This window comes from Chionomys nivalis, chromosome 23 (genome assembly GCF_950005125.1).
Source record: "Chionomys nivalis chromosome 23, mChiNiv1.1, whole genome shotgun sequence".
Lineage (NCBI taxonomy): Eukaryota > Metazoa > Chordata > Mammalia > Rodentia > Cricetidae > Chionomys > Chionomys nivalis.
The window spans coordinates 14128046-14151834 of NC_080108.1; the positions used below are offsets into that span (position 1 = coordinate 14128046).

Genomic DNA, 23789 nt, shown 5'->3' on the forward strand with positions numbered 1-23789 from the left:
GGAACCAGACCTCGAAGTACTTGGGGTCCTTTTCTCCCCGCTCCCCCACTCCATCCCCCGCCCCCCCACCCCCTCCCCCGTCCTTACTTGCTCCCTACCGCACCTGGGCCACGTGTTGCACTGATTTACCTAATAGACTGGTGGCAGTATCTCTGAAGTCAAGCATTTTGCTTCTCAGATTACAATTTGTAAGTAATTTGTAATTTGCTACTTCCTTTGAAATGATTTGTAGAAGTGTAACTGCTACACACGCCAAAAACGGTTGTTTATTGACCTGTGGTCTGTACAGAGCTTTCCTCGGAGTATCCTTGTTCGCCACAGCAAGGGTGAATGGCAGTGCATTTTTAAACCACCTTCTCTGTCTATAGGTCCAAAATCGGCATTGTTTTACACTGAATTATAACTGGACAACTCTACCGTCTATAAAGTCTCATGGTTGCATTTTCTCTTTTATAATAAATATTTACATTTATAGAATTTGTGTCTATGGGGTATATGGATCTAGAGGGCAACTTCCAGGATTCAGTTCTCTCTTTCCTCTAGGTGGGTCTCTGACCCTTTCCCAGGGGTCAAATATCAGATGTCCTGCATAACAGTAGATAAATTACAGTTATCAAGTAACAACGAAATATTTTTCTTTGATTTTTCGGGACTGCTGTCCTCAAACTCAGAGATCTGCCCGCCTCTGCCTCCCAAGAATTGGAATTAAAGGCCTGTGCTACACCACCGTCTGGCGGCAACAAAGTAATGTTATCCCTGGGGTCAGCCCAGCCTGAGGAACTATAAAAGGGTCTCAGCATTAGAAGGTTGAGAACCTCTGCTCTAGGAACTCCCTTTGGGTTGTCCGGCACCATCTTCCTGGCCATCACTTGCTTTTTTCTTTAAAAGAAAACCACAGCAGGCCTAGGCAAGGTGCTGCACAGCTCTGATCTACGGACACAGAGGGCAGAGGCAAGTGGAACTCTGTGAGCTAAGAGGTTGGCCAGAGTAAGATAGGCTGTGTCAACAAATAAACAAAAACTTGTTTCACCTCTAGAACCAATATGTTTTGTTTGCTTTGTTTTTCAACATAGGGTTTCTCTGTGTAACAGCCCTAGCTGTCCTGGAACTCACAGAGACCTGCCTGCTTTTGCCTGGGATTAAAAGAGCAAGCCACTGCCCAGCCTAGAACCGTGTTTTATTTATTGCTGGTGATTGTGGTTTGTTTTCTGAGTGCTACAAAGTCTTTTTTTTGTTTTTCTGAGACAAGGTCTTATTCTGTAGCCCAGGATGGTATGAAACTCACTACAAAGCCCAAGTTGATTTTGAACTTGAGTGAGCCTCCTGCCTCAGCCTCTCAAGTGCTGGGGATTATAGAAAGCCACCATGCTGGTGCATCAGAAAGATACTTTTCTTACTTTCAGAAAACAAAACATTTTATTTACTAGGCACAGTAATACAAACCTGTAATCAGAATATTGAGAGGCAGGAAGATCACCGCAAGTTTAAGTCTAGCCTGGTTTATATCAGTTTAGGCTAGCAAATGACCATGTCTCAAAAAAGTAACAAAAACCAAAACAAACGAAAAGAGTGTCTCTTTAAGTAAGAGCAATAATAAATTTGTTTTCAGAAAAGCGTAATGAACCACAGAATTTTAGAAATGGAAAGGTATTTATTTGCTGACCAGAGTTCACCTCGTCCATTTACACTTGGGGAAATTCTGGTGCAGAGCAAGCTGGTTGACTGTCACTAGGAAGAACTGAAGGGCCCCGGAGTCCAGGCCATAAAGCACGCCAAGCCCTCAGGACAGCCAACCGTGTAAAGAAGGGAGTGTCAGGGACTACAAAGATGCTGCGCTTGAGAACAGGGGCTTTATTTACAATAATACTCAAACAGGATTTAGCAAAGGATACCTCTCTTCATACCTTAGCAGCATGGGCTAGACTTCATGAACAAAAGAATATCCTGGGGGACAGGACATGAATTCTCTCCTCAGACATATTCTCCAAAGCCCGAAATTAGTTTCAAAGTCCCCAGCTCTGAGCAGTCTGACTGGGGGATTTTTCTAGCAGGTGAACTTAAACACCAGCATCCCACTGTGGTCCACATCAGGAATGACTTCGACACCGGCCAGGTAAACTTCAGGCTTTCATCTCACTCATGGCTTCCATGAGGCGAGCACTGTTTGTAACGGCTGTTGTCAGAAAGATGAATCTGTACCCTAAGAGTCAAGACAAGCAGCAGAAGTGACTAAACACAGATCTTAGGTCCCAACAGAGCAAGTCCACAAGTTCGGCAGTGCCCCAGGATCAGAACGTAGGTTTACAGGCACAGAAACATCTAGACCTGCCTGGGCAACAGAGTAAGACTCTATATCAGTAACAGTCTCTTGGGCACTATAATGTGCCACGCCTGACGGGTCTGTACTCCCCTGCCCCCTGCTACAGCAGGCCAAGGGACGGCTATGCAAGTGGTACCACGGCCAGGAGGAAAGCCGTCCCGTGCAGGGACTGTGTCCCCAAGGACCCATGCAGCCCTGCTCTTACCTTTCTGTTCTCTTACCTTTCTCTCTGCCCAGAAACCGCAAGGCTGATATCTCCGAGAATGTGCAGCCCCCCAAGAACACTACCAAGATAAGGCGCAGGGACTCACTGGAAGCTTTGTCTTCCTTAGCCATGTCTGTGAAGGTCAGAGTAGAGTCCCATCGTCATTCACACGCGGGTCCCAAGCACCAGCGTGGTGTCCAGCCTACCCCCCTTCGACCCCTGCGCCACTAACAATGCCACATACCTGTGAAGGCAAACTCAGTGCAGTTTAGCAGCCGCACCACCTCGTCGAGGCCCTGCCAGCTCCGCCGCTCCAGCACCTAGGAAGGTATACACACCAGTTTCAAGTCTGAGAGAAAAGTTTAGGAAAAGGAAAGGAATAGCAGCAAGACTCAGATTTCTTGCTAGTAAGCTGGGAAGTGAACGTTGGGATCAGCCAAGGACAAGAGGAAGCATAAAGAATGACATAGGAGTGGAAGCAGAAGTGACTCTTTCTCACCTGCTCAATGAGTCGGCAGCTCAGAGGCACATAGGCACCACTGAAGACATAAGCCATGTCTCGGGGCACTTTCAGGTCATACTCCCCATCCACACGTGGGATCTACGGAGAAAAGGTACTGCATTAGGCAGCTCACAGCTCTGACCTTTTAAAGATATGAAAAAATAGCACACTGGACAGGCAATGGTGATGCATGCCTTTAATCCCAGCACTTGAGAGGCAGAGGCAGGTGGACCTCTGTGACTTCAAGGCCAGCCTGGTCCACAGAACTGGTTCCAGGACAGCTAGGGCTATTACACAGAGAAATCCTGTCTTGAAAAACCCAAACAAAACAAAATTAAAAAAAAAAAGTAGCACGCTCCAAGTTCACATTTTACCTAGAGGGAGCCAGCAAAGGCCTGACAAGACAACCATTGCATTAAATACCTGCTTAAATAGGCGCTGGGTGGAGGGCTCTTTTCCCTTCACAGAGAGCAGGGAGCCCATAATTCTCAGTGTTCCCTAGCACTGCCAGTTGCTTTACATGTTTATTAAACAGTGCTTCTTTACATTTGTCTCGTGCTGTAAAGTTACCCAAGGACCTCCATAAAAATACCACTGGTTTAGCAGTTGAGGGCACTTACTGCTCTTACAGAGGACCTGGGTTCAATTCCCAGCACCTACAGGGCAACCCACAACTGCAGTTCGAGGGAATTTAACACTTTCTTCTCGTCGCCACATGCACTGGGCTATATGAAAGGGAACACTCAACACATGTAATAATTTTGTTTGTCTTTTCGAGACAGGGTTTCTCTGTGTAACAGCTCTTGCTGTCCTGAAGCTCACTCTGTAGACCAGGCTGGCCTCAAACTAACAGAGATCTGCTTGCCTCTGCCTCCCGAGTGCTGGGATTAAAGGCGCCACCTCCCGGCAAATAAAAATAAGGAGATGACTCAGTGGACAAAATCACTTGCTACAAAAGCACGAGGATCTGAGTTCAATTCCCAAGAACCCATGTAAAAGCTGGACCCACAGCACAAGTGCATTTGACCCCAGTGCCCTATGGGGAATTGGGAAACAGAATCCCAAAAGCTAGTGGGCAAGCTAGACTGTCCTACACAGAGAAAAAACAACCAAGACTTCATCTCAAATGAGGCGGAAGATGAGGACTCACCCTGAGGTTTTCTCTGACCTCTACATGTGCACTACAGCACACATATATCCACACTCATACACATGAATGCATGCATATACAATTAAACCACACACACACACGAACGAAATACAAATGACATACAGGTTAATATGGACTCAAAGTACACTATCAAGAAACAAACAAGAAATGTTTCCCATCCAGCCTTGTTCCACATACCAAATTGAGTTTTTTGCTGATGGCACGAAAGTTGCTCCTCTTGGCCAGAGAACTGAAGGCATCCGTGATCTTTCCTGGGGAGGAAATCTGTGCTGGGTTCTATCTAACATCTACAGATTCACGACACCATCAAGGGTAAAAAGAAGGGTATACTGACACCCTGCGCCATCTTTCCTGGCACTGAACCCGTTCCCTACAGGTCCCTAACTGACCAGGGTATTCAGCAGACCTCTCCTCCTCTACTGCTTCTCTTCACAGCACCAGTTGCCCACTCAATGCAGCATACACAATGGATGACCTTAATATCTAGGCCAGGCATCAACTCCAGAATAAAATCAGCCTAACGTACCGAGGAACTGTGAACAGGTCAGTTTTCCTAAGCTTCAATTTCTTTAGAAGAAAAACAAGGAAAAACCCACCTTCCTCGTGGAGGATTAAGAGAGAATGCATATGTCAAGCCAGCACATGCTAAGTTTGTGTGGTGGTTTGAATGTAATTGGTGCCCATGGGTTCATAGGGAGTGGCACTATTAGGAGGTGTAGCTTTGTTGGAGTGGGTATGACCTTGTTGGAGGGCTCTGGGGTTTCCTATGCTCAGGATACCAAGCATCTCAGTCGACTTCCTGTTGCCTGCAAGATGTAGCACTCTCAACTCTAGTACCATGTCTACCTCATGCTGCCATGCTCCCTGCCATGATGATAACGGACTGAACCTCTGAAACTGTATGTAAGCCACTCCAATAAATGTTTTCCTTTATAAGAGTTGCTGTGGTCATGATGTCTCTTCACAGCAACAGAAACCTAGCTAAGTCAGTATACAGTATATGGAAACTACTCTTACTAGCAGAAGTAATAACTACAATGAAATCATCCCTCCCAGGCCAGAGGCGGGCGATAGAGACTTACCTGCAGCCTTGTCAGTCACTAGCTTGCTCACTTTACTCTCCACGGCTGTGAGGGTGTCCCCCGGAGCCTGCTCTGTTAGAAGCCCAGCGCGACGAAGATTAGAAAAGGTTAGCAGGTGCTCAGGGCCATAGCTCTAAAGGAAATTTGAAGTCAGTTATTTACCGAGTGCTCACAACCAACCAGCACTGTTATTGACACAGGGGAGGGAGGAGCCACAGCTGTACTCTGCAGAGCCCACTGTGTGTAGCCATAGAGCTTGTGCGTGCAGCAATAACAAAGAGGCAGAAAAAGTAGCAGAAAATATTTTGTTTTGTTTTTCAAGACATGTTCACTCTGTGTAGTCCTGGCTATCCTGGAAATCACTCTGTACACCAGGCTGGGCCTCAAATGCAGAGATCCTCCTGCCTCTACCTCCCGAGTGCTGGGATCAAAGGTGTGCACCACCACTTCTCAGCATTAAATACAACTTTAGATGGAAAGGAAAATTATATCCTCCCAGCCTTACCTGCAGATACTGTGTTTTCAGGGATCTGTAATCCTTGGGGATCAAACCTAGGAGTATGTAAAAGAAGGCAGGTATGTTAGAAAAAAAAGTCTGGCTGAGGACCCCAGAAGCAGACAGCCAAACCAATCAAACAACACCATAGGGGCTGGAGAGATGGCTCAGTGGTTAAGAGCATTGCCTGCTCTTCCAAAGGTCCTGAGTTCAATTCCCAGCAACCACATGGTGGCTCACAACCATCTGTAAAGAGGTCTGGCGCCCTCTTCTGGCCTTCAGGCATACACGCAGAAAGAATATTGTATACATAATAAATAAATAAATAAATAAATAAATAAATATTTAAAAAAACAAAACAAAAGAAACCCCACCATAACCAAGAAGCAGGACTGTGATACCCTTGCTTAGGACGTAGCTGATTTCAAATGGACAGCTTAATTTAATTTGCTTAGTAAAGGTGAAGCCAGTGTCCTGGTCTAAGGAAGATCTCTGAGCCACAGGAGCTGAGAAAGGCATACTGTACAGTCATCATTGCCAATCACGTGGGGGAACCTGAAAGCTGTGACAGGAGGAAGGCGGGACTTCCTGTGCATTCTGGCTTGGCGACAGGGTATCAGAACTGAGTTACAGCTACCGAGACAGAGGCTAAGAAGCTGGGCTTCCAATCACAAGGAAGAGACAGAATGTGTCTCCAGATAGAGAGCAGCATGGCTCACTGACCACTGAAACGGTCAACAATATGAACATGTTGCCATGAATAGCTGCAGAATTGGGGCTTTATGGAAGTACTTATTTTATTTTTTAAAAAGTTTTCCTGATCCTAGACTAAGTTTTACCAGGAAGCCTTACTGAAGCCAGGTCAAATGGACTGAGGAGGGAAATGCCACTGCAAGCCTATGACGGGCATCATGGAGTGGACTGAAGGTGGTCTAGCTAGAGCTGGTCATTAAGTTCCCCTATGATCAAAAACAAAATCAGTTCTTTTGTCTCTGAGAGATATTTCTCAGTCTGGCACTCTTGGCTTCGACCTTTTGGGCTCACCGTTCTCAGTGATGGACAGAAGGCACATGAGGCGAAGGCTTTCTATAGGTGACACCTGGACAGGAAGGAAGGGTCAGGAGGATGGACATCTCAGGATGCGTGTTCTTCTCTTTCTTCTGTTTAGGCCACCCCACCTCTAAGCCCACCCTCAGCCTCCCAACACACACGCTCACCTGACGGTCTATGTGTTCTTCGATGTAGCTGGTACTCTCTCGGATGTTGAAGCCCTCCAGCAGCGCTGTGAGAGGTCAGAAACAGCCCGTCACTGGGGATCAGCTGGCTAAGACCTGTCTGTCTCCTTATCTTTCTCCATCCTTGGGTGGGGTTAGGGGACCCCAGTATTCTACATAGCCAGCACTGGCAGCTGGAGAGACTAGAAAGCATCTTTTTGGGGGGCTGGGAGCCAGAGGGGTAGGAGCAGGAGAAGAGCCTGGTGAGGCTCCTGCAGTTACCATGTTCAGTCTTGATTAGCTCCTGGAAGTCCTGCTTGGTCTTCTTCTTCATGATTGATTCACAGGCCCCAATGTCTGCAGGAAGGACAAAAACTGATTTTGCTAGTTCTAGAAGGATAATCTTTGACTGCCAGAACAAAAACTTCATAAAGGAAAATCCATAAGCCCTTTCTCCTATTTGAAACCAAATGAGACTGCCTGCCAAGAGCACAGCTATCTTGGAGAAAGGTAATGGCCTTCAGCAGCATCCCCCTGGAGGACACACATCACCTTCCCTTACCCCCAGGCTAGCACCTACGGAGGCTCAGCAGGCGATGCTCCTGTTTTAGTCCCTTGAGCTCTTGGGACACAAAGTTCTTCATCTGCTTTATGTCCATGCCTCTCCGGCGCTGTGAAGATGTCACCATAGGTCAGCACCCCAAGAAACCTCCATTCTCCCTCAGACACAGGAGGCCAACAGGGCTTGGGGCCTTACATCATACTGGGCCTGCAAGTTCCGGGCCTTCTGGCTCAAGAAGCCAAAGACATTGGAGAAGTGCTCGTTACGGATCTCATTGAACACCTGTGAGAGAACAAGACAGGAACCATTTACAATGTCAGAACTGTTCCAGGCCCCAGCCTGCCTCGTGAGTACAATAACAACACAGAAAGTGCTGTACTAGCCAAAGTATGACCAGAGTCGAGCTGGTGTTAGACATCAGGTCCATCTACTATGGTCGGGATCTACTCTTTTGGGCTTTTTATTTATTTCTGGATTTTGAGACAGAGTCATATGTAGCTGAGGCTGGCCTTGAACTCTTGTTTCATCTTCCCAAAGAGCCACCTGTAATGCCTGGTTTGGATCTGATCCTAACAGATGGGGAAACCTCCCAGGGATCTGGAGCCCAGCCTTGTGCAGCAGTGGTCCTGGGTAAGCACCATTATACCTGAACCCTCACCTTGTCCTCAGCATTGAGCAGCACCTTCAGGCTCTTGTCAGAAGATGTGACTTCTGGGCCAAAGTCGACACTCCCTGTGAGGGCAGAGGGACAGCTATTAAGAACTCCACTGAGGCCTTCTCCTCTGTTAACAGTCTCCTATCATCCCCCGTCTCCCCTCCAAGTACTGCCCTACTATGGGAGTCACCAGAGGCTGGGGTCATCCCCTTTGTCACAATACAGAGGATCACAGCACTCACCGCACTTGATTCGGAAGGTGTCATCCACCAAGCCCTCGTAAACCACTTGGGAGCAAAGTGCTGTCACAAAGTCCATGTCTGAAAGCAAGACCCAGCCGTGAAGAGTCCCCAGAACCAGCTCCCTATCCAGTTTGCTCAGCAGCAGCTCAAGGACTTCTCGCAGGCGCCATGTTCACAACCAATATGGAGATTCACAGCCTGAAGTTCACGGCCCAACCGTGCCAGCACATGGATTCCAGAGACGGGAGAGTGCTGGGCAACACCTACCTCTGTCTAGGAGAAAGATGTGTCCAATTTCTGGTCTTCGCCCTTTGGTTTCACTGTCCTCCTCCTCCTCCAGTTTCCTCCACAGATCATATGACATCTACCAGAGCCCAAGACAGCCTCAGTTTTGTGTCCCGGTCTCTAGAAGCCCCATACTTACACAGGAAGTCTCCTCCATACTGTCATGTCCCCAAAAAGGGAGTTAACTGTGAGGAGTAGGAACCTATTCTATTCTCCCATTTGCTTCTATCCTCCCACACCATGGGGGTGGGGGTGGGGTGGGGGAGGGAGATGCTCTCCTGCCCAAAAGAAAGAGATTTAGGAATGTGACCCAGAAGCTGTTGGCCATGCAGACTTTCCTCTTAAGGAAACCAGCCTGGGGCATAAGAGCAAGAGAATGAAGATTCCTATGCCACAGATCTCCAGGGTAACCTTTGCTGGGTGAAGGAAACAGAAAATGGGCTTTAAGGACAAGAGTTGTGCTCGCGCTCTTACCTTGGCACACCTGCCAATGCCATAGCAGTTAGGGAAGGGTCCATAGAGAGTACTGAGAAGGTGCAAGGCTTGGGCCACAGTGTTGATCCAACGCTGATCACCTTCCTGCAGTGGCCACATGGGCCAAAGACCCATGTCAACTCATCTGATACAGTGGAAAATGGCTAGCCTAGATTCCCTGGAGTGGGACAGCAGCGTCTGGGGAATGCCTGAGAAGTTCATTTTATGAACCCCTGTGAGAGTTAACCCTGACAGTCAACCTGATGGAGTGGAAAGCACTAGGAGAGTAGTAAAGTTGACCCTGGCTGTACCCGTGAGGGAGTCTCCATAGTAATGCTACCATCTGGTTGTACCCGTGAGGGTGTCTCCACAGTAAAGCTGACCCTGGTTGTACCTGTGAGGGTGTCTCCACAGTAAAGCTACCATCTGGTTGTACCCATGAGGGTGTCTCCAGAGAGGACTGACTCAGAGACTAGCTGAGGGGAACAACCATCCATGACCAAGAAAGTCCCCAGGCAGGGTAAGGGAAGAGAAGGAGAATGGCTGCTAGTACAGGTTCTCGCTCTCTCTGGCCATCATGAGTTGTTCTGCTGTGCCCTCAGACACCACCGACTGAAATCCCTGATATCATGAGTGAAAGCAATAAATCCTTCTTCCCGTAAGAGGCTTTCTCAGGTATCTCAGCACAGCAATAGCTAACAGAGTCCTGACAGACACTCTATCCAGGACAACCTGCAGCCTTTAACTGTGAAATCACTGTCACGCATGACAAGTTATAAGGGTTGGAAAAGATGTCAATATTTCTAGTCCACTGGACCCCATAAACCTCAACACCAAGATTCCAGGGCCCTGCATTACCAGGAAGTAATCCCTGAAAAATTCCGGCAGCTCCATGCTCAGCAGATCTACATCCAGAGGCAGCAGAGTGAAGGCCCACTCGTCACAGCTTACATCTGTGGGGACAGAGAGCATCGGCTTTCAGGCAGACGGTACTTGGTTCCATGCTAAATGAAGGTCTGCTATGCTATGCCATGCAACCAATATTTGAGTGCCTGCTATATGTCTATTATTATTATTATTATTGGTTTTTTCAAGACAAGATTTCTCTGTAGCTTTGGTGCCTGTCCTGGAACTAGCTCTTGTAGCCCAGGCTGGCCTTGAACTCACAGAGATCTGCCTGCCTCTGCCTCCTGAGTGCTGGGATTAAAGGCATGAACCACCACCGCCCGGCTTATATGTCAATTATTACAGTTAGTCCTGGAGACTCAGAGTAAGAAACTGTCTGCTTTTAAGGAGTGTCTAATGCTATCACAGAAGGAGATGTGTACACAGCAGCTCACAGTGCAATGTTGCAAGTGGTGGTTTATACTAGGGGGCCAAGACAAGTGTTAAGAAAACACACATCTGGGGCTGGAGAGATGGCTCAGCGATTAGGAGCACTGCCTGCTCTTCCGAAGGTCCTGAGTTCAATTCCCAGCAACCACATGGTGGCTCACAACCATCTGCAATGAGATCTGATGCCCTCTTCTGGCCTGCAGGCATACATGGAGGCAGAATACTGAGAATATTATACACATAATAAATAAATTTTAAAAAACCACACATCTGCATTTGTGATTCAGCAGCTAATACTGAAACGCACCGACATGGAGGACTATATTAAGCCCGGGAGACAGTGAACAAAATGGGCTCCCTCCCAATCCTGTGGAATGGACAAATGCAGCAGACAAATTATGATACAATATTTATTACAGTTGTAGTCCCCAAAAGGGTTTGTGGTGTAGAATACACGCTCTACACAGATGAGCCCCTGGGTTCTAGTCCCATCACAAAACAAATAGGGAAAACTATGAGCACAAATATTCCAGGGACTAACCACAACTAAGGGTAAAGGAATGACTTCCTGGCTCATCTAGGCTATAGAGTGAGTGCAAAGGCAGCATAAGTAACTCAGCGAAACTTTGACTCAATATAAGAAAGTAAAAGAGACCAGCTGTGATGGAGCACATCCTTAATCCCAGTGCTTGAGAGGCAGAGGCAGGCAGATCTGAGTTCAAGGCCAGCTCGTGATACATGGAGACACTTGTCACCAAAAAAATGAATAAAAAGTAAAAAAGGAGCCACAATATATCTCAGTAGTAGAGCACTTGCCTAGCATATGCAAGGCCCTTTATACAACACCCCGTACTTCAAATAATAAGTAAAGCCAAGTCTGGTGTCACGGGCTTAGACAAGCTACACAGGAAAGGGGGCAAGATTACCAGCTCAAGGACTGCCTGTAAAGCAGGTGGCATAGGAGAGTTAGCCTGAGACTCTACTTGGTTGTGCTTATCCATAGCTCCCCTGGCCCTTATGATAACGCGCTCTGTCATAGTTCCTTAGCTTGCACGTCCTGTTCACACACACTCCTCTCCAAACAACGGACCCTCAGAACATAGCAACCTCAGAACCCCCTCGAACTTCCACCTGCACTGGACTATACCCACTCCCATCTCTGAACAATATTAGAGGTTTCTCGACCCCTCGTAACAATCAAATTTTGACAGTTTTATTTGTACCAGGTACAAAGACGGGCTTTATAGAAGGGCTGATCTGGCCTGAACTGTATCCTCGAGTGACCTCTTAGAAAAACTCCTTTTTGCCGGGCGATGGTGGCGCACGCCTTTAATCCCAGCACTCGGGAGGCAGAGGCAGGCGGATCTCTGTGAGTTCGAGACCAGCCTGGTCTACAGAGCTAGTTCCAGGACGGGCTCCAAAGCCACTGAGAAACCCTGTCTCGAAAAACCAAAAAAAAAAAAAAAACTCCTTTTTGCCATATTATGCTTATGTGTAATTAGGAACGTATAAGACTAAAATTAGACAAATTATAGGAAGGGATATGGGCAATAGAAAAGATAAATATATGACTTAATGTATCAATCAAAATGAAGAATCACCCAAACTATGACTCACTATTACCAGTCCTTCCTTCTCTTAGACCCCATAAAAAGAGATGACAGGCCAGGTGCAGTGGTGCACACCTTTAATCCCGGCACTTGGGAGGCAGAGGTAGAAGGATCTCTGTGAATCTGAGGCCATGGTATACATAGTGAATTCTAAGACAGTTAGGACTATATAGGGACCCTGTCTCAGAGAGAGAGAGAGAGAGAGAGAGAGAGAGAGAGGGGCCTGGCGACCTTGAGCACCCTCGCTCAGGAGCTGGCTGACAATCTTGGTGTGTACCCTTATAATCCGTACTCTCACTGAACTCCATATTAAGTTCCCTGGCTTCTTTTGCAGATATATGTCAGCCCTTATTTTCAATCCTTTGGCTAAGGGGCCAAGAAAACATGGGAATACCCTGCCCAGACCCACCAGTAATACCTGATCCACAGAAGGAAATGCCTCCCCAAAGAAGTAACAGTAGAGCTTAGAAACTGAGGAAGACTGGGTGGGGAAAATCTCAGGGTAGAGCATAGTCTAAGCAAGAGGCAAAGCAAGCGCAAAGCCCCGGTGATTAGAAGGTAACACATTAAGGAGCCGCACATGAGGCTGAAGGCAGAGGAGGGAGTCAGACTGCGGGAGACACAGCAGGTCACGCTGGGGAGTCCGGGGCCACCTGTGCCTGGTGGCAATCTTAGAAGCAGCAGCTGGGCATTCTTTCCTCTGGCTCTAGCCTCCCATGCTGTTCTCATCTGGGTCCTATTCCCAGTCTCATTCCCAGGAACTTCTCACTAGAGCAACGGGAGTAAGACCCAGAGAAGGGGCTGGGAAGTGGAAACGGGAGTTATTTCTGTCTTCGTGTGTTCTCTCTGCCTTCACTCACACTCAGCTCCTCTCACCTCCATAGACTCCCTCTTCCTCAAGCACCATCTCACATGCATAGAACTGAAAGAGAAAAGTCAATTAGCCGAAGAGGAAATGTGATTAGTAACAACTTTATTCTCTTCTCCCCATGCTTTTTTTTTTTCCCCTGATGCTAGATGTGATGGTAATATTGACTGTCAACCTGCTAGGTGTGTCTGTGGGGGTCTCCAGAGGAGGCTACATCTTGATCTGACCTAATCTAGATCTGACCTCATCAAGGACTTAATCCAGCAATGGATTCAAAATTTAAACAGACTAACAGACTGGTGCAACTGTAGAGGGTGGGGTCTCTGCTCATGTAGCATGGCACCTGCTATCCCCATGTGCATGAGTGGGGTACACAATAAATAATTTTTAAAAACAACTGGGGCCTCACACAAGCTAGGAAACACTCCACCAGCAAGCTACACTCTTGGCCCTGTTCTTTCCATTTCTCCGGAGTTCCTCTGCAATAGGTGCCATGTTTGAATACAGTACTGAGTACATCCTCTGAGCGCTCATTGTTGAATTAATCTCCTCTATGAGATATTAAGAAAGTACAAAATGAATCTAATCATGGTGTCCAGAGGAAAGTCTTTAGACTTCACTAGGATTAGGTAAGGTCATCAGCGTGCAGGCTCCATGACTGAATACTTACAAAAGGAGGCAGAGATCAGGGCACACATGATGGTCTGCATCACCATAGGACTGCTGGCAAAACAGCCATCACCAGACATGCCCCTTCAACCCTAAGCCTACAGAGCCATTACAGTCTCAGGTGGTTCATGATAGTAATAGAAATAACCCAAGACAGTCAATAGTGAGGACATTAATCACAGACTCCACAAACTTATCAACTTAGAATGGATCACTAAAGGGCAAGAGAGATGGCTCAGAGGTCCTGAGTTCAATTCCCAGAAATCACATGGTGGTTAGCAACCATCTATTATGAGTTCTGGTGCCCTCTTCTGGCATCCAGGCATTACACGTAGGCAGAACACTATACATAATAAATAAATCTTTTTTTTTTTTTTTAAAGAAATAAGTCTTAAAAATACGGACCACTAGACCCATCCAGCCCCAAATTTTATTTCTCTTTCATCAGCTTTACTTATGTATAATGCTTTTTCATCTCCCTTAGAAACCGGGAAACCTTATAAAGGAGTAGGCATTTAGCAGTCTTTGAGGGAAGAGCGGGGCTGGCACAACTAGGAAGAATGGCACGCAAGTGTTCCAGGTATCACAGAGGAGAGACGGGGTGGAGTAGGGAGTCCTATTTAGGACACATACGAGGCCTCTGGACACACTGATGGACACACTGAGATGTTGAGATCTGGCCCTGGAGTCAATGACATATATACTGTATTTAAATGGTTTGTCTGGCAGGTGGAACTCTGTGAGTTCAAGGCCAGCCTGGTCTACAAGAACTAGTTCCAGGCCAGGGTCTAAAACTACAGTGAAACCCTGTCTCGAAAAACCAAAATAAATAAATAAATGGTTTGAGGTAGACACGATGAAGTAAGCCTATAATCTCAGCATTTTGGGCAGGAATCATAAATTCAAGGTAAGCCTAGGCTATACAGTAAGATTCTATCCCCCAAAATGTCAAGCTTTATCCAAGAAAAAATAAATAAATAAAGAGGAGTCAGGAATAGTAATGCACACCTGTAATCCCAGCACGCCAGGCTTGGGAGAGGGAGAAAGATCAGGATCATAGCAAGTTCAAGGCTAACCTGGATTACAGCTGTCTTTTAAAAAAATGTGTGTGTGGGGTTGGAGAGATGGCTCAGCGGTTAAGAGCATTGCCTGCTTTTCCAAAGGTCCTGAGTTCAATTCCCAGCAACCACATGGTGGCTCACAACCATCTGGAATGAAGTCTGGTGCCCTCTTCTGGCCTGCAGACATACACACAGACAGAATATTGTATACATAATAAATAAATATTAAAAAAAAAATGTGTGTGTCTGCATGTGTGTGTGTGGTGGTGTGTGTCTGCGTGCATGTGTGTGTGTGTGTGGTGTGTGTGTATTACATGAAGAGGGTAAAGGACAAGAGTCCAGGGAAAACCAAAACAAAAATGGTACAGAGAACAGAACAATGGAGAAAACACTGAGAAGGAACAGAACAGCAGCAGAAAACCAGCGCCTGCACCACTACTATACAGGAGTGTGTGTTGGCAGGGACACACAACCAGCACCTGCACCACTACTATACAGGAATGTGTGTTAGCAAGGACACACAACCAGCACCTGCACAACTACTACACAGGAGTGTGTGTTGGCAGGGACTCACAACCAGCGCCTGCACCACTACTATACAGGAGTGTGTGTTGGCAGGGACACATAACCAGTGAGTGCCTGTACCACTACTATACCAGAGTTGGCAGACCTTGATTAGATCCCCTAGCACCCTACACCATCCCTGCCCCAACTCACACAAAGAGAGAGAGATTACAAAGTAAGTTATGGATGTCACTTCTTTTTTGGTTGTTGTGTTCAAGACAGGGTCTCTGTGTAGCTCTGACTGTCCTGGAATTCACTCTGTAGATCAGGCTGGCCTTGAACTCACAGAGATCCAGTGGCCTCTGCCTCCCAGTACTGGAATTAAAGGCATGCGCCACCACCACCTGACCAGAAGTCATTTCTTAAAACTCCCAATTCCACAATGCTTTCTTTGGCGGCCATTTGGTGACAGACCTTTTATTTAGTAATTGCAGATACGTAAGGAGAAGACAGCATGCCACTGGCCCTTATCCCAGTTCTGTTGCATAACAGTTTCCTCTGAGACTGAAACTCAGTCCTCCAGGGAAGCTCTTTAGAAACATCAAGTAAACAACAAAACAGCTTGAGGAAGTCCCTGAAACTAACCAGATTCACTAAGCCCCTCCCTCCCAGGAGTATAGATACAATAAAGACTACCTTGAGTCAGTCTTAGCCAAGCCCAGATTCTTGGAAGAAACAAGAGACCAAGTGAGCCACTTGAAATCAACACTTTCCAACCCATTGTGCTGCCTGCAGACTGTAGTACACTCCAGGTTTTTAGCTTTTGTGACTGTCACTCATACTACGGATGAGAGTTGATAAATATGCACCTGTCATTGAGTCATTTCTGTTCCTGTAAGTAATCCCTTCCATATTCCTGTAAATAACCCCAATAAAACTCATTGGTTCACCAAGGTGGACTTCAGTCTGTCCTCAGTTCCCTGTCTGGGGTGAGTAGATGTTTGTTCATATCTCCCCAACAAGCAATCCTCCTGGTTCACTCTCACAGCCCCCCTCTTCTAGGATCCAAACTCACCTTCTGAGGAGTTAGGATGACTTTATATTTTCTAATTCGACCCGCCAGTTTGTCAGCATTGACAAGATCTACAAAGAGAAGGAGTGCAGCCCAGCAAGCCATGGGCCATCTGTTAGACAGGAAACAAGGAAGCAGAACTTCCTCCCCTTCCTGATACTCCCTTCCTGCCCTGTTTTGTAGCATAGGCTAGCCTCAACTTGGGTTCTTTCTACCTTGGCCTCTCAAGTGCAGGGGTAATAAATGGACACCACTATGTCCAGCCGGTCTTTTCTTACTGAAGGGTCCTATGGCCAAGGCCCTTCTAACTTGCTCACCTTTCCCCTGCTCTTAGCTCCACAGAGTAGAACCATGGCTCACTTACTGGCAATGTAGCGCATATTCTTGATGCGGGGTCTGACCAAGAAGCACAATCTATGGATGAGAAAGAAACAGGAAAGTTAGGAGAAACCATGAAGATGGTGACAGAATCTAAGAAGAAATTAAAATGAAAACAAGTCTTTAATCATTTGTCCTTCTTTGACCAGGCCTACAGATCTCTGAGCTAACCGTGTGCCACCCGCAGAAGCCATTTCTCTTTATAACGGGTACAGTGTGATGATAAGAGTGCCTTATTGGCTCCATGGTAGACCCAGGAGTTCCTGTTCTTCAACAGCTGGTGATCCAATAGTCAAAATTGTATGTGTGTGTGTGTGTACGCATGTGCCACAGCTTGTGTGGAAGTCAGAAGACAACTTGTGAGGATAGGTTCTCTTCTTCCACCATGGGGGTGAAACTCAAGGTGGGAAGTATCTTCATGTACTAAGCCATCTCACTGACCCCAGAGGCTCTATTTATTTATTTCTCTGTTTATCACTGTTGTGTATATGTGCGTGCAGGGACTCAGGTAGCAGTCAGAGGACAACTCTGCACAGCAGATTACCTCCTCCTACCCTTCCGTGGGCCCCAGAGATTGAACTCGGATCCTGAACCTGCACAGCAAGCATGTGCTTTACCCACTTCCTGAAGCCGAGCCATCTTCCAGCTACCCCTGGATGTTACAGGAGAGTAACGATTTTTGGATGAGGAATAATTCCAGTTGTAGATAATAACATGGAGGAGAGAGGAAGAGGACAGAGTGGGAGGAACTGCAGAAAGGAAGACTAGCAACCTGCACAGGGTATTCCAACATGCAGGCCCTGTGGTTGCATATCTGAGGCAAGGACAAAGCAGGGCAAACACACCCTGGGGACCTCGCACTCACTGTTCATTGGCACTGAGGACGGGCTTGTTCTCCACCTTGTACAGCTTGTCCACTTCATGTTGCTACAGAGAGGATCCAACAAGAGAGTAGAAAGAAGAATTGAAAAAGCCCAGGCACGAAAAAAAAAAAAAAAGCCCAGGCATGACACAAAGACAACACAGGAATGTTTAATCCCAGAAGTCAACCATCCCATCCTTCCTTACAGTCAATGGAAAAAACCAAATGCAAAGCTAAACCCAAGCATCTTCATCAGTCCTCTGCTGACTTAGCCCCATGACCTTCAGGACTGGTTGTGCTCATCAAAAGAAAAAATACTTAAAGAGGAAAAGAGGGCAGGAGTTCCCCCAAGAAAAGGGCTGGTACCTTCAGGATGGAGACATTAGCAATTCGATCCAAAGGGCTCATGAGATCTGCCTCAATGAACAAATCCTTCTTTCCAGGAAGCTGAAGGAGAGAAAGTATGATTGATCACTCAGAGGTCACAGGAGCTCCCTTCAGCTGGAACTTTGTCTCAGCACTTAACGAAAACCTGGTCTTGAGGTGAAAGGGCATTAGACATCCAGCTGAGCGCCTTAGCTACCGTCTCCATTCACCACTGACACTTCTTCACATATAAAAACTCTCTCACTTTCTCAGCTTGGATCCTTGTCACTAAACTGTGACTTTGGTCACTGTCCCTCTTCCCCACCACCTCTTCTACTCTGCCTCTTAACACTGTCTCATTTCCTAACAAAGACAAACTCAACAAAAGCTCACCTTGCATCCTGCAAACCCTTTTAACTAACTGTTAAATATTCAAGTGGCATTTTTCTTTTAGTTACAAAAATGCCACACTTGACGCAGATCTTAGAAAATCAGGGCAGGGCTGGATGTGTGACTCAGTGATACAATGTGTATGCTGTGTGTATGAGGTGCAATCGCCATCACTGAAAAAAGAAAGGAAAACCCCAGACAGTACTCACATATCCACCTTCCCACACCTCCTGCGTGATACCCACCAGGATCCCAGCACCAACCCTCTGGATGCTGCTCTCATGTGGACAGGAGGAGGTCACAGTGACAATCGGTGATAGGAAACGATAAGTCATTGGAAGGTTCTTTCCCAACCAGGCCTGAAGAGCTGATAGTGACATTTACAGAACAATCGAGCAAGGACCAGGGAGACAAGGGTAGGTGCAGAGAGGAAGGCTGAGCAAGCAATTCAGATGGTTGGTACAATGGTATGGGAATGGCAGGTCTCAGCTGGGGATGCCTGACAAGGCCTGGACACGTTCTGGGTTATCTGGGAGAGGGAAGAGGGCATCTAGTGCAAAAAGGTTAGGAATGCTGCTAGGCCACCCAGTGTACACAACAGGCCCCACAACATGGGATTAATACACTCACGATGCCTGCAGTACCAACACAGAAGAAATGGTGGGAATTTTTTGAAACAGAACTGGGCATCAGGGCTCCAGTGCCAGTAGGTAGGGAATTTGGACTTGATCCTTAGAGGAACAAGTCTACAATAGAAAACTTTTGTGCACCAAAGCACAAATCAGCCAGAAATTTTAGGTGGCATGGGCAGCTATGAAAAAAAAAGTTGAAGAGGCGAGAAGCTGGAGTTGGGGGCTCATCTAGAAAGTTAATGGAACAGACCAAGAAGTCAAGCATGTAGCAGTGAGGACATGCTTCAGGCTGGAGGTAGTATGAGCACAATAGATGAAGACAAACTGAGATGTTGTTGGGTATGTGTGTACACGATGTGTGTATGATGTTGTTGGGTATGTGTGTGCATGATGTGTGTGAACGTGTGTGCCATGTTGTGTGTAGTGTGGATGTCAAAGGACAATATGTGCAGTTCTCTCCTTCCACCTTTATGTGGGTTCCAGGAATCAAACTCAGGTCAGCAGGCTTGCACACACAAGTGCCTTTACCTACTGAATCCTCTCACAGCCCCACAATAAATGGTTTTCAAGCAGGGTGGAGGTGGTGGCGGCGATGGTGGCAGTGGTGGCAGTAGCTGGTAGCATCCACTTTTAATCCCAGCACTTGGAAGGCAGAGACAGATGGATCTTGAGAGTTCAGGGCCAGGCTGGTCTACAGAGAGAGTTCCAGGACAGCCAGGGCTACACAGAGAAACCCAGTTTCAGGAAAACAAAACAAGAAAAAAATAGTTTCCATGTTTGAAGGACATCAGCAGTGTTAACACTGCATATGCTGGCATGCTAGGAGTAGAAGTGGGTTTGTTGTTTGGTTGGTTTGGTTTTCTGACACAGGGTTTCTCCTTGTAGCTTTGGAGCCTGTCTAGAAACTTGCTCTACAGACCAGACTGGTCTTGAACACACGGAGACCATCTGTCTCTCAAGTGCTGGGATTAAAGGCATGTGCCACCACTGCCGGCTAGAATTGTTTTGTTTCAATACTTTCCTTTGTCTCCTGCATTTTCTATATTGTACAAGGGTTGCTTTTAAGGTCATATATGATGAAGTATCCACAGGACTCAACCTTCCAGGTAAGTGTAAGGGAAACGACAGCCACGGATGATTTTAGTATACCAAACCTGAATAACAATTTCATTGAAAAAGACATAAGTCAGGCTCAGGAAATGGTTCAGTGGATAGCGTACTTGCTCTGTAAGTAAGGAAACCATGTAAATGTCAGGTGGGTGTGGGGCCACTTGTAATTCCAGCACTCTCTAGGTGGAGAGCAGAGCTCTAGAGAAAGCTGCCTAGCTAGACCAGCCTGCATCAGCAAGTTCCAGGTTCAACTAAGAAAATCTGCTTCAATGAATAAGGTGAGCGGTGACTCAGAAAGACTCCCAATGTCAACAACCTCGGGCACTCCACACGTGCACATATGTGTCTGTGCCCATACACATGCAAACAAGCAGTCATACATCACATACACACACACACACACACACCCCAGAAATTAGTACAAGGAAGGAATTACTGCCCAGAGATTCCCGGTGACCTTGAGTTACCCATGGTGCCTCTTCCTCAAAACACTGCACTAAGTTTCTATCCCTGGTCTCACCTACTCTCCAGCACTTATCTCCTCTTCTTCACATACTTGTTGAGTCACACTTATGTGCAAATCTCTATGCCAGCATTATGGGACACAGAAAGGAGAAATAACGTATGGCCCTGGATCTCCTGAGGTTCGCCCGTATTCCAAGTTTCACCCCAGCCCACTAGTCAGCTGCTCCTTTCCTCCCCCCCTCTCTCTCTCCTTCTATCCCCTCTCCAGGGTTATGGTTGAGCCCAGGGTTCCAAAGGAGGACAGCTAAACACTGAGGCCCATCCACAGCCCATCACTACTAGACCTAACTTCACTTAAGCTCTAAAGCAATCTACTTCCGCCACCTAGCTCTTCCTCTAGATGTGCGTGCGTGCATGCGAGTGTGTGTGTGTATACCTGTATGTACACATGCATGCATGTTTGTGTCTACTCATACTACACTTGTATGTGTGTGCCTTTCATTTTTGTTCAGTATTGACACAAAACATCCGTCAAGCACATGCTCTCTAAGCTAGGTACTCATGTTGGGTCTACAGTGCAGAACAGAGCCAATTCCTAAACCCGAGACCCCTCCAAGCTAACTACTGCAGCGACAGTAGCATCGCTCGTTTCCTAGTAACGCAGATTAAAGAGGCATGTACATTTTGCTCCTCCCTCAACATTTACAACTAATCAACAGCTTTGAATTTTCTTCCCCTCTAATTTATATATTTATCACAAGTCACGTGTGCCAGGAAATCCCTGTAAGGCCAGCGCTTGGTAGGCTGGGTCAGAGGGGTTGTCGGAGGCCAGCCTGGAATACACAGCCAGACCCAAAGGAACAAAGCCGAAAAACAAAACCCCACCACCTCCCCTCGCTTCTACTGCCACCAACTTCTTTGTGGGCTGTTGTTACTTGAGTTGAATCAGGGCTCTCCTAACTGGCCTTACTGTCCACTTGCTCCCCTTTACAAAGCACAATTGCAAACTGCAGGTATTGCTGCCTGCCGCAAACGTGTACGGGTCTTCAGCCTGCGGGGTGTAATTTTGTTTGCTTGTTTGCTTTTCAAGGCAGTTTTCTCTGTGTAGCCCTGTCTGTCCTGGAACTCACCCTGTATGATGCCTTGCGAGGTCTGCATCCCTCTGCCTGGGAATGAATGAATGAATGAATGAATGAATGAATGAATGAATATACTGGAACTAAAGGCGTGCATAACCACGCCTGGCTGTCGGGCTGTGTAGCTTTCTTTTAGATGGGGTGCAGTGAGTAAAACCTGGGACTGTGCACAGGCAATTGTTTAACCACTGCACCATATTCCCATAGCCCCTACAATGTGACTTCTGACCGCTCTCTTCCCTGGTCTCTCAGCTTTGCCTCTGGCAGCCCGATAGCCTGAATGGAACACGCACGCTCCTCCTACTCGAAAGAAAGGATGTTTATTCTTCAAACTCCAGACCCCTGGAAACCCCCAGATCACCCCAGCTGCTGGTTTTTTATTCTGAACTCCTCGGGAAGCCTAGCATCAACCCGAGGCGTCATTGTTTCATGGGGCACCTACTGGAATGTAACTAGTGGCAAAGGTATTTCAACTCTATTTCCACCTCCGGTGACGCCTGGCACAAGGGAGTTTTCCTCCTGCACGGATGCTGACAGTTTCCACTTACTTATCAACCGACTACCCTTTGGTTTTTCCTGTCGAATGCCCCATTCTGGACCTGTCGAGGACGCTCCAAGGAAAATACCAAGGGACTCAGTGAGGAAGAAGTCACATTGAGGGCCACACTGTTGACGCAGGAAAGGAGCCAGGCGTGGCCGGCACTGACCTGCTCCAGCAGATAGATGAGCTGGTCCCGAGCCAGCCTCTTGAGCATGGAGAAGTCAGGAAGCTCGGGGGCGTCCAGTCGATGGGGGAAAGCCATGGGAGCGGTCACCGGGGCCACCGTGTGAGAGCAGAAGGATGGCCTCGGTTCTGAAGGGGCCGGCGATAGCCCAGGGTTAGTGCCAGTTGATAAGCTGCACGCCTGGGCTCGGGAACCCAGGACCCCCGAGGGGCCCTCGCTCCTGGACCGCACTAGAGGGATGAATGACCACCTCCCGGCCAGACGTCAGGGGACTTTTCCTGGGAGACCGGCAGCCACGGAGCCCCGCCCAAGCGCACACTCTGCCTGTCAGGAGGATTCCCAACTGCACGAGCGCGCCGGGGCAACCCGCCTCTAAGCCAGAGAAAAGCCACTTCCTAGACCTCCCGGAAGTCCGGTTCTCCCGGTCGGCGCTCAGAACACTGGGAGAGGACGGCGTCCGGAAAGGGACATTTCAAAACAGGAGGCAACGAGTTAGGTTTTTAACGGGTATACTTTTATTTATGTGCGTGCGTGCGTGCGTGCGTGCGTGCGTGCGTGCGCGAATGTATGCCATGTGTGTGCGGGTGCCTGCAAAAACTAGACGAACGTTCCATACTTCCTGAAGCTGCCGCTCTGAGTTGCCAGACGCAAATGCTGGGAACGCTCTTGACCGCTTAGGAGCTTTCCAACCCCATTCGTGACCAGAGCTTTTTCCTTGGATAAAGAGATTATACCTTGTTAATTGCTTATTCGTCAAACTCCAGATCCCAGGGAGGGATACATTTTAAGAATACAACAGACTAGACTGTAGTTCCGTTCAAGTAGAGATTGAGCCCTTCCTGTATTTTAAGTTTCGAAAAGTGGGCAGAATACGGACTGCTGGAGTCTCAACTGTCAATCTAGCCTCTGACTATGCAGTCCTTGGCTTCCTGGTGGTAGAAGGTATATGTGAGCTTGAGCAGTTTGGAAAGGGATGAATATGTTGGACTATGAAATTAAGGCTTGCCGGCTGTGACCTTTGGATATCGGAGTTCTAATTTGCCAATGGCCGTTATGGGAAAAATAAATAAGCTTGTGGCACAGTCATGCTACAAATGAATAAAGAGGCAAAACAGAAGTACCTCCGTATGGTGCTACTTACACAGAGGTTCTGTTTTTGAGACAAGGTCTCTGCTTTGGGATAATCCTCCACGCTGTGAAGATGTATTCCTCTCATTTGCTTAGTAAAGAAGCTGTTTTGGCCTATAGCAAGGCAGAATAAGGCCACGAGGGAAAGACAGAAAATACAGAGAGAAGGGTGGAGGTGAGGGAGTCGCTGACGGGGAAACAATATGTGCTAGAGAACAGGTAAAGTCAAGAAGCCACGTGGGAAAATGTAATTAATAAAAAAATGGGTTA

At 47.3% G+C, this 23789-nt stretch overlaps 1 protein-coding gene across 2 annotated transcripts; it reads right to left on the reverse strand.

The window, feature by feature from the left end:
- Positions 1-1569: 1569 nt before the first annotated feature.
- On the reverse strand, positions 1570-22798 carry Vps33b (VPS33B late endosome and lysosome associated). Of its 2 annotated transcripts, XM_057756374.1 has the most exons (23): positions 22374-22798; positions 17934-18014; positions 17571-17632; positions 16692-16741; positions 16331-16398; positions 13030-13075; positions 10067-10161; positions 9209-9313; positions 8717-8813; positions 8450-8527; positions 8211-8284; positions 7748-7834; positions 7571-7661; positions 7273-7347; positions 6994-7058; positions 6821-6875; positions 5786-5832; positions 5281-5413; positions 4376-4449; positions 3025-3126; positions 2770-2845; positions 2542-2658; positions 1570-2200 (listed from the first exon to the last, which is right to left on the reverse strand). In XM_057756374.1, exons 1-23 carry the CDS (start codon positions 22467-22469, stop codon positions 2121-2123), a joined length of 1854 nt encoding a protein of 617 aa, XP_057612357.1. In that variant the 5' UTR covers positions 22470-22798; the 3' UTR covers positions 1570-2120. The 2 variants fall into 2 exon arrangements, with proteins under 2 accessions (XP_057612357.1, XP_057612359.1); XM_057756376.1 differs by lacking the exons at positions 16331-16398; positions 16692-16741; positions 17571-17632; positions 17934-18014; positions 22374-22798 and having other exon boundaries at positions 13014-13071.
- Positions 22799-23789: the final 991 nt, after the last annotated feature.

Coding starts and splice junctions, on each gene's coding strand:
- Vps33b (XM_057756374.1), bottom strand. CDS start 22,469: ATGGCTTTCCCCCATCGACTGGACGCCCCCGAGCTTCCTGACTTCTCC. Junction 5,414..5,785: donor TGAAAACACAGTATCTGCAG/GTAAGGCTGGGA, acceptor AATTTCCTTTAG/AGCTATGGCCCTGAGCACCT. Junction 2,659..2,769: donor CACTGAGTTTGCCTTCACAG/GTATGTGGCATT, acceptor TGACCTTCACAG/ACATGGCTAAGGAAGACAAA.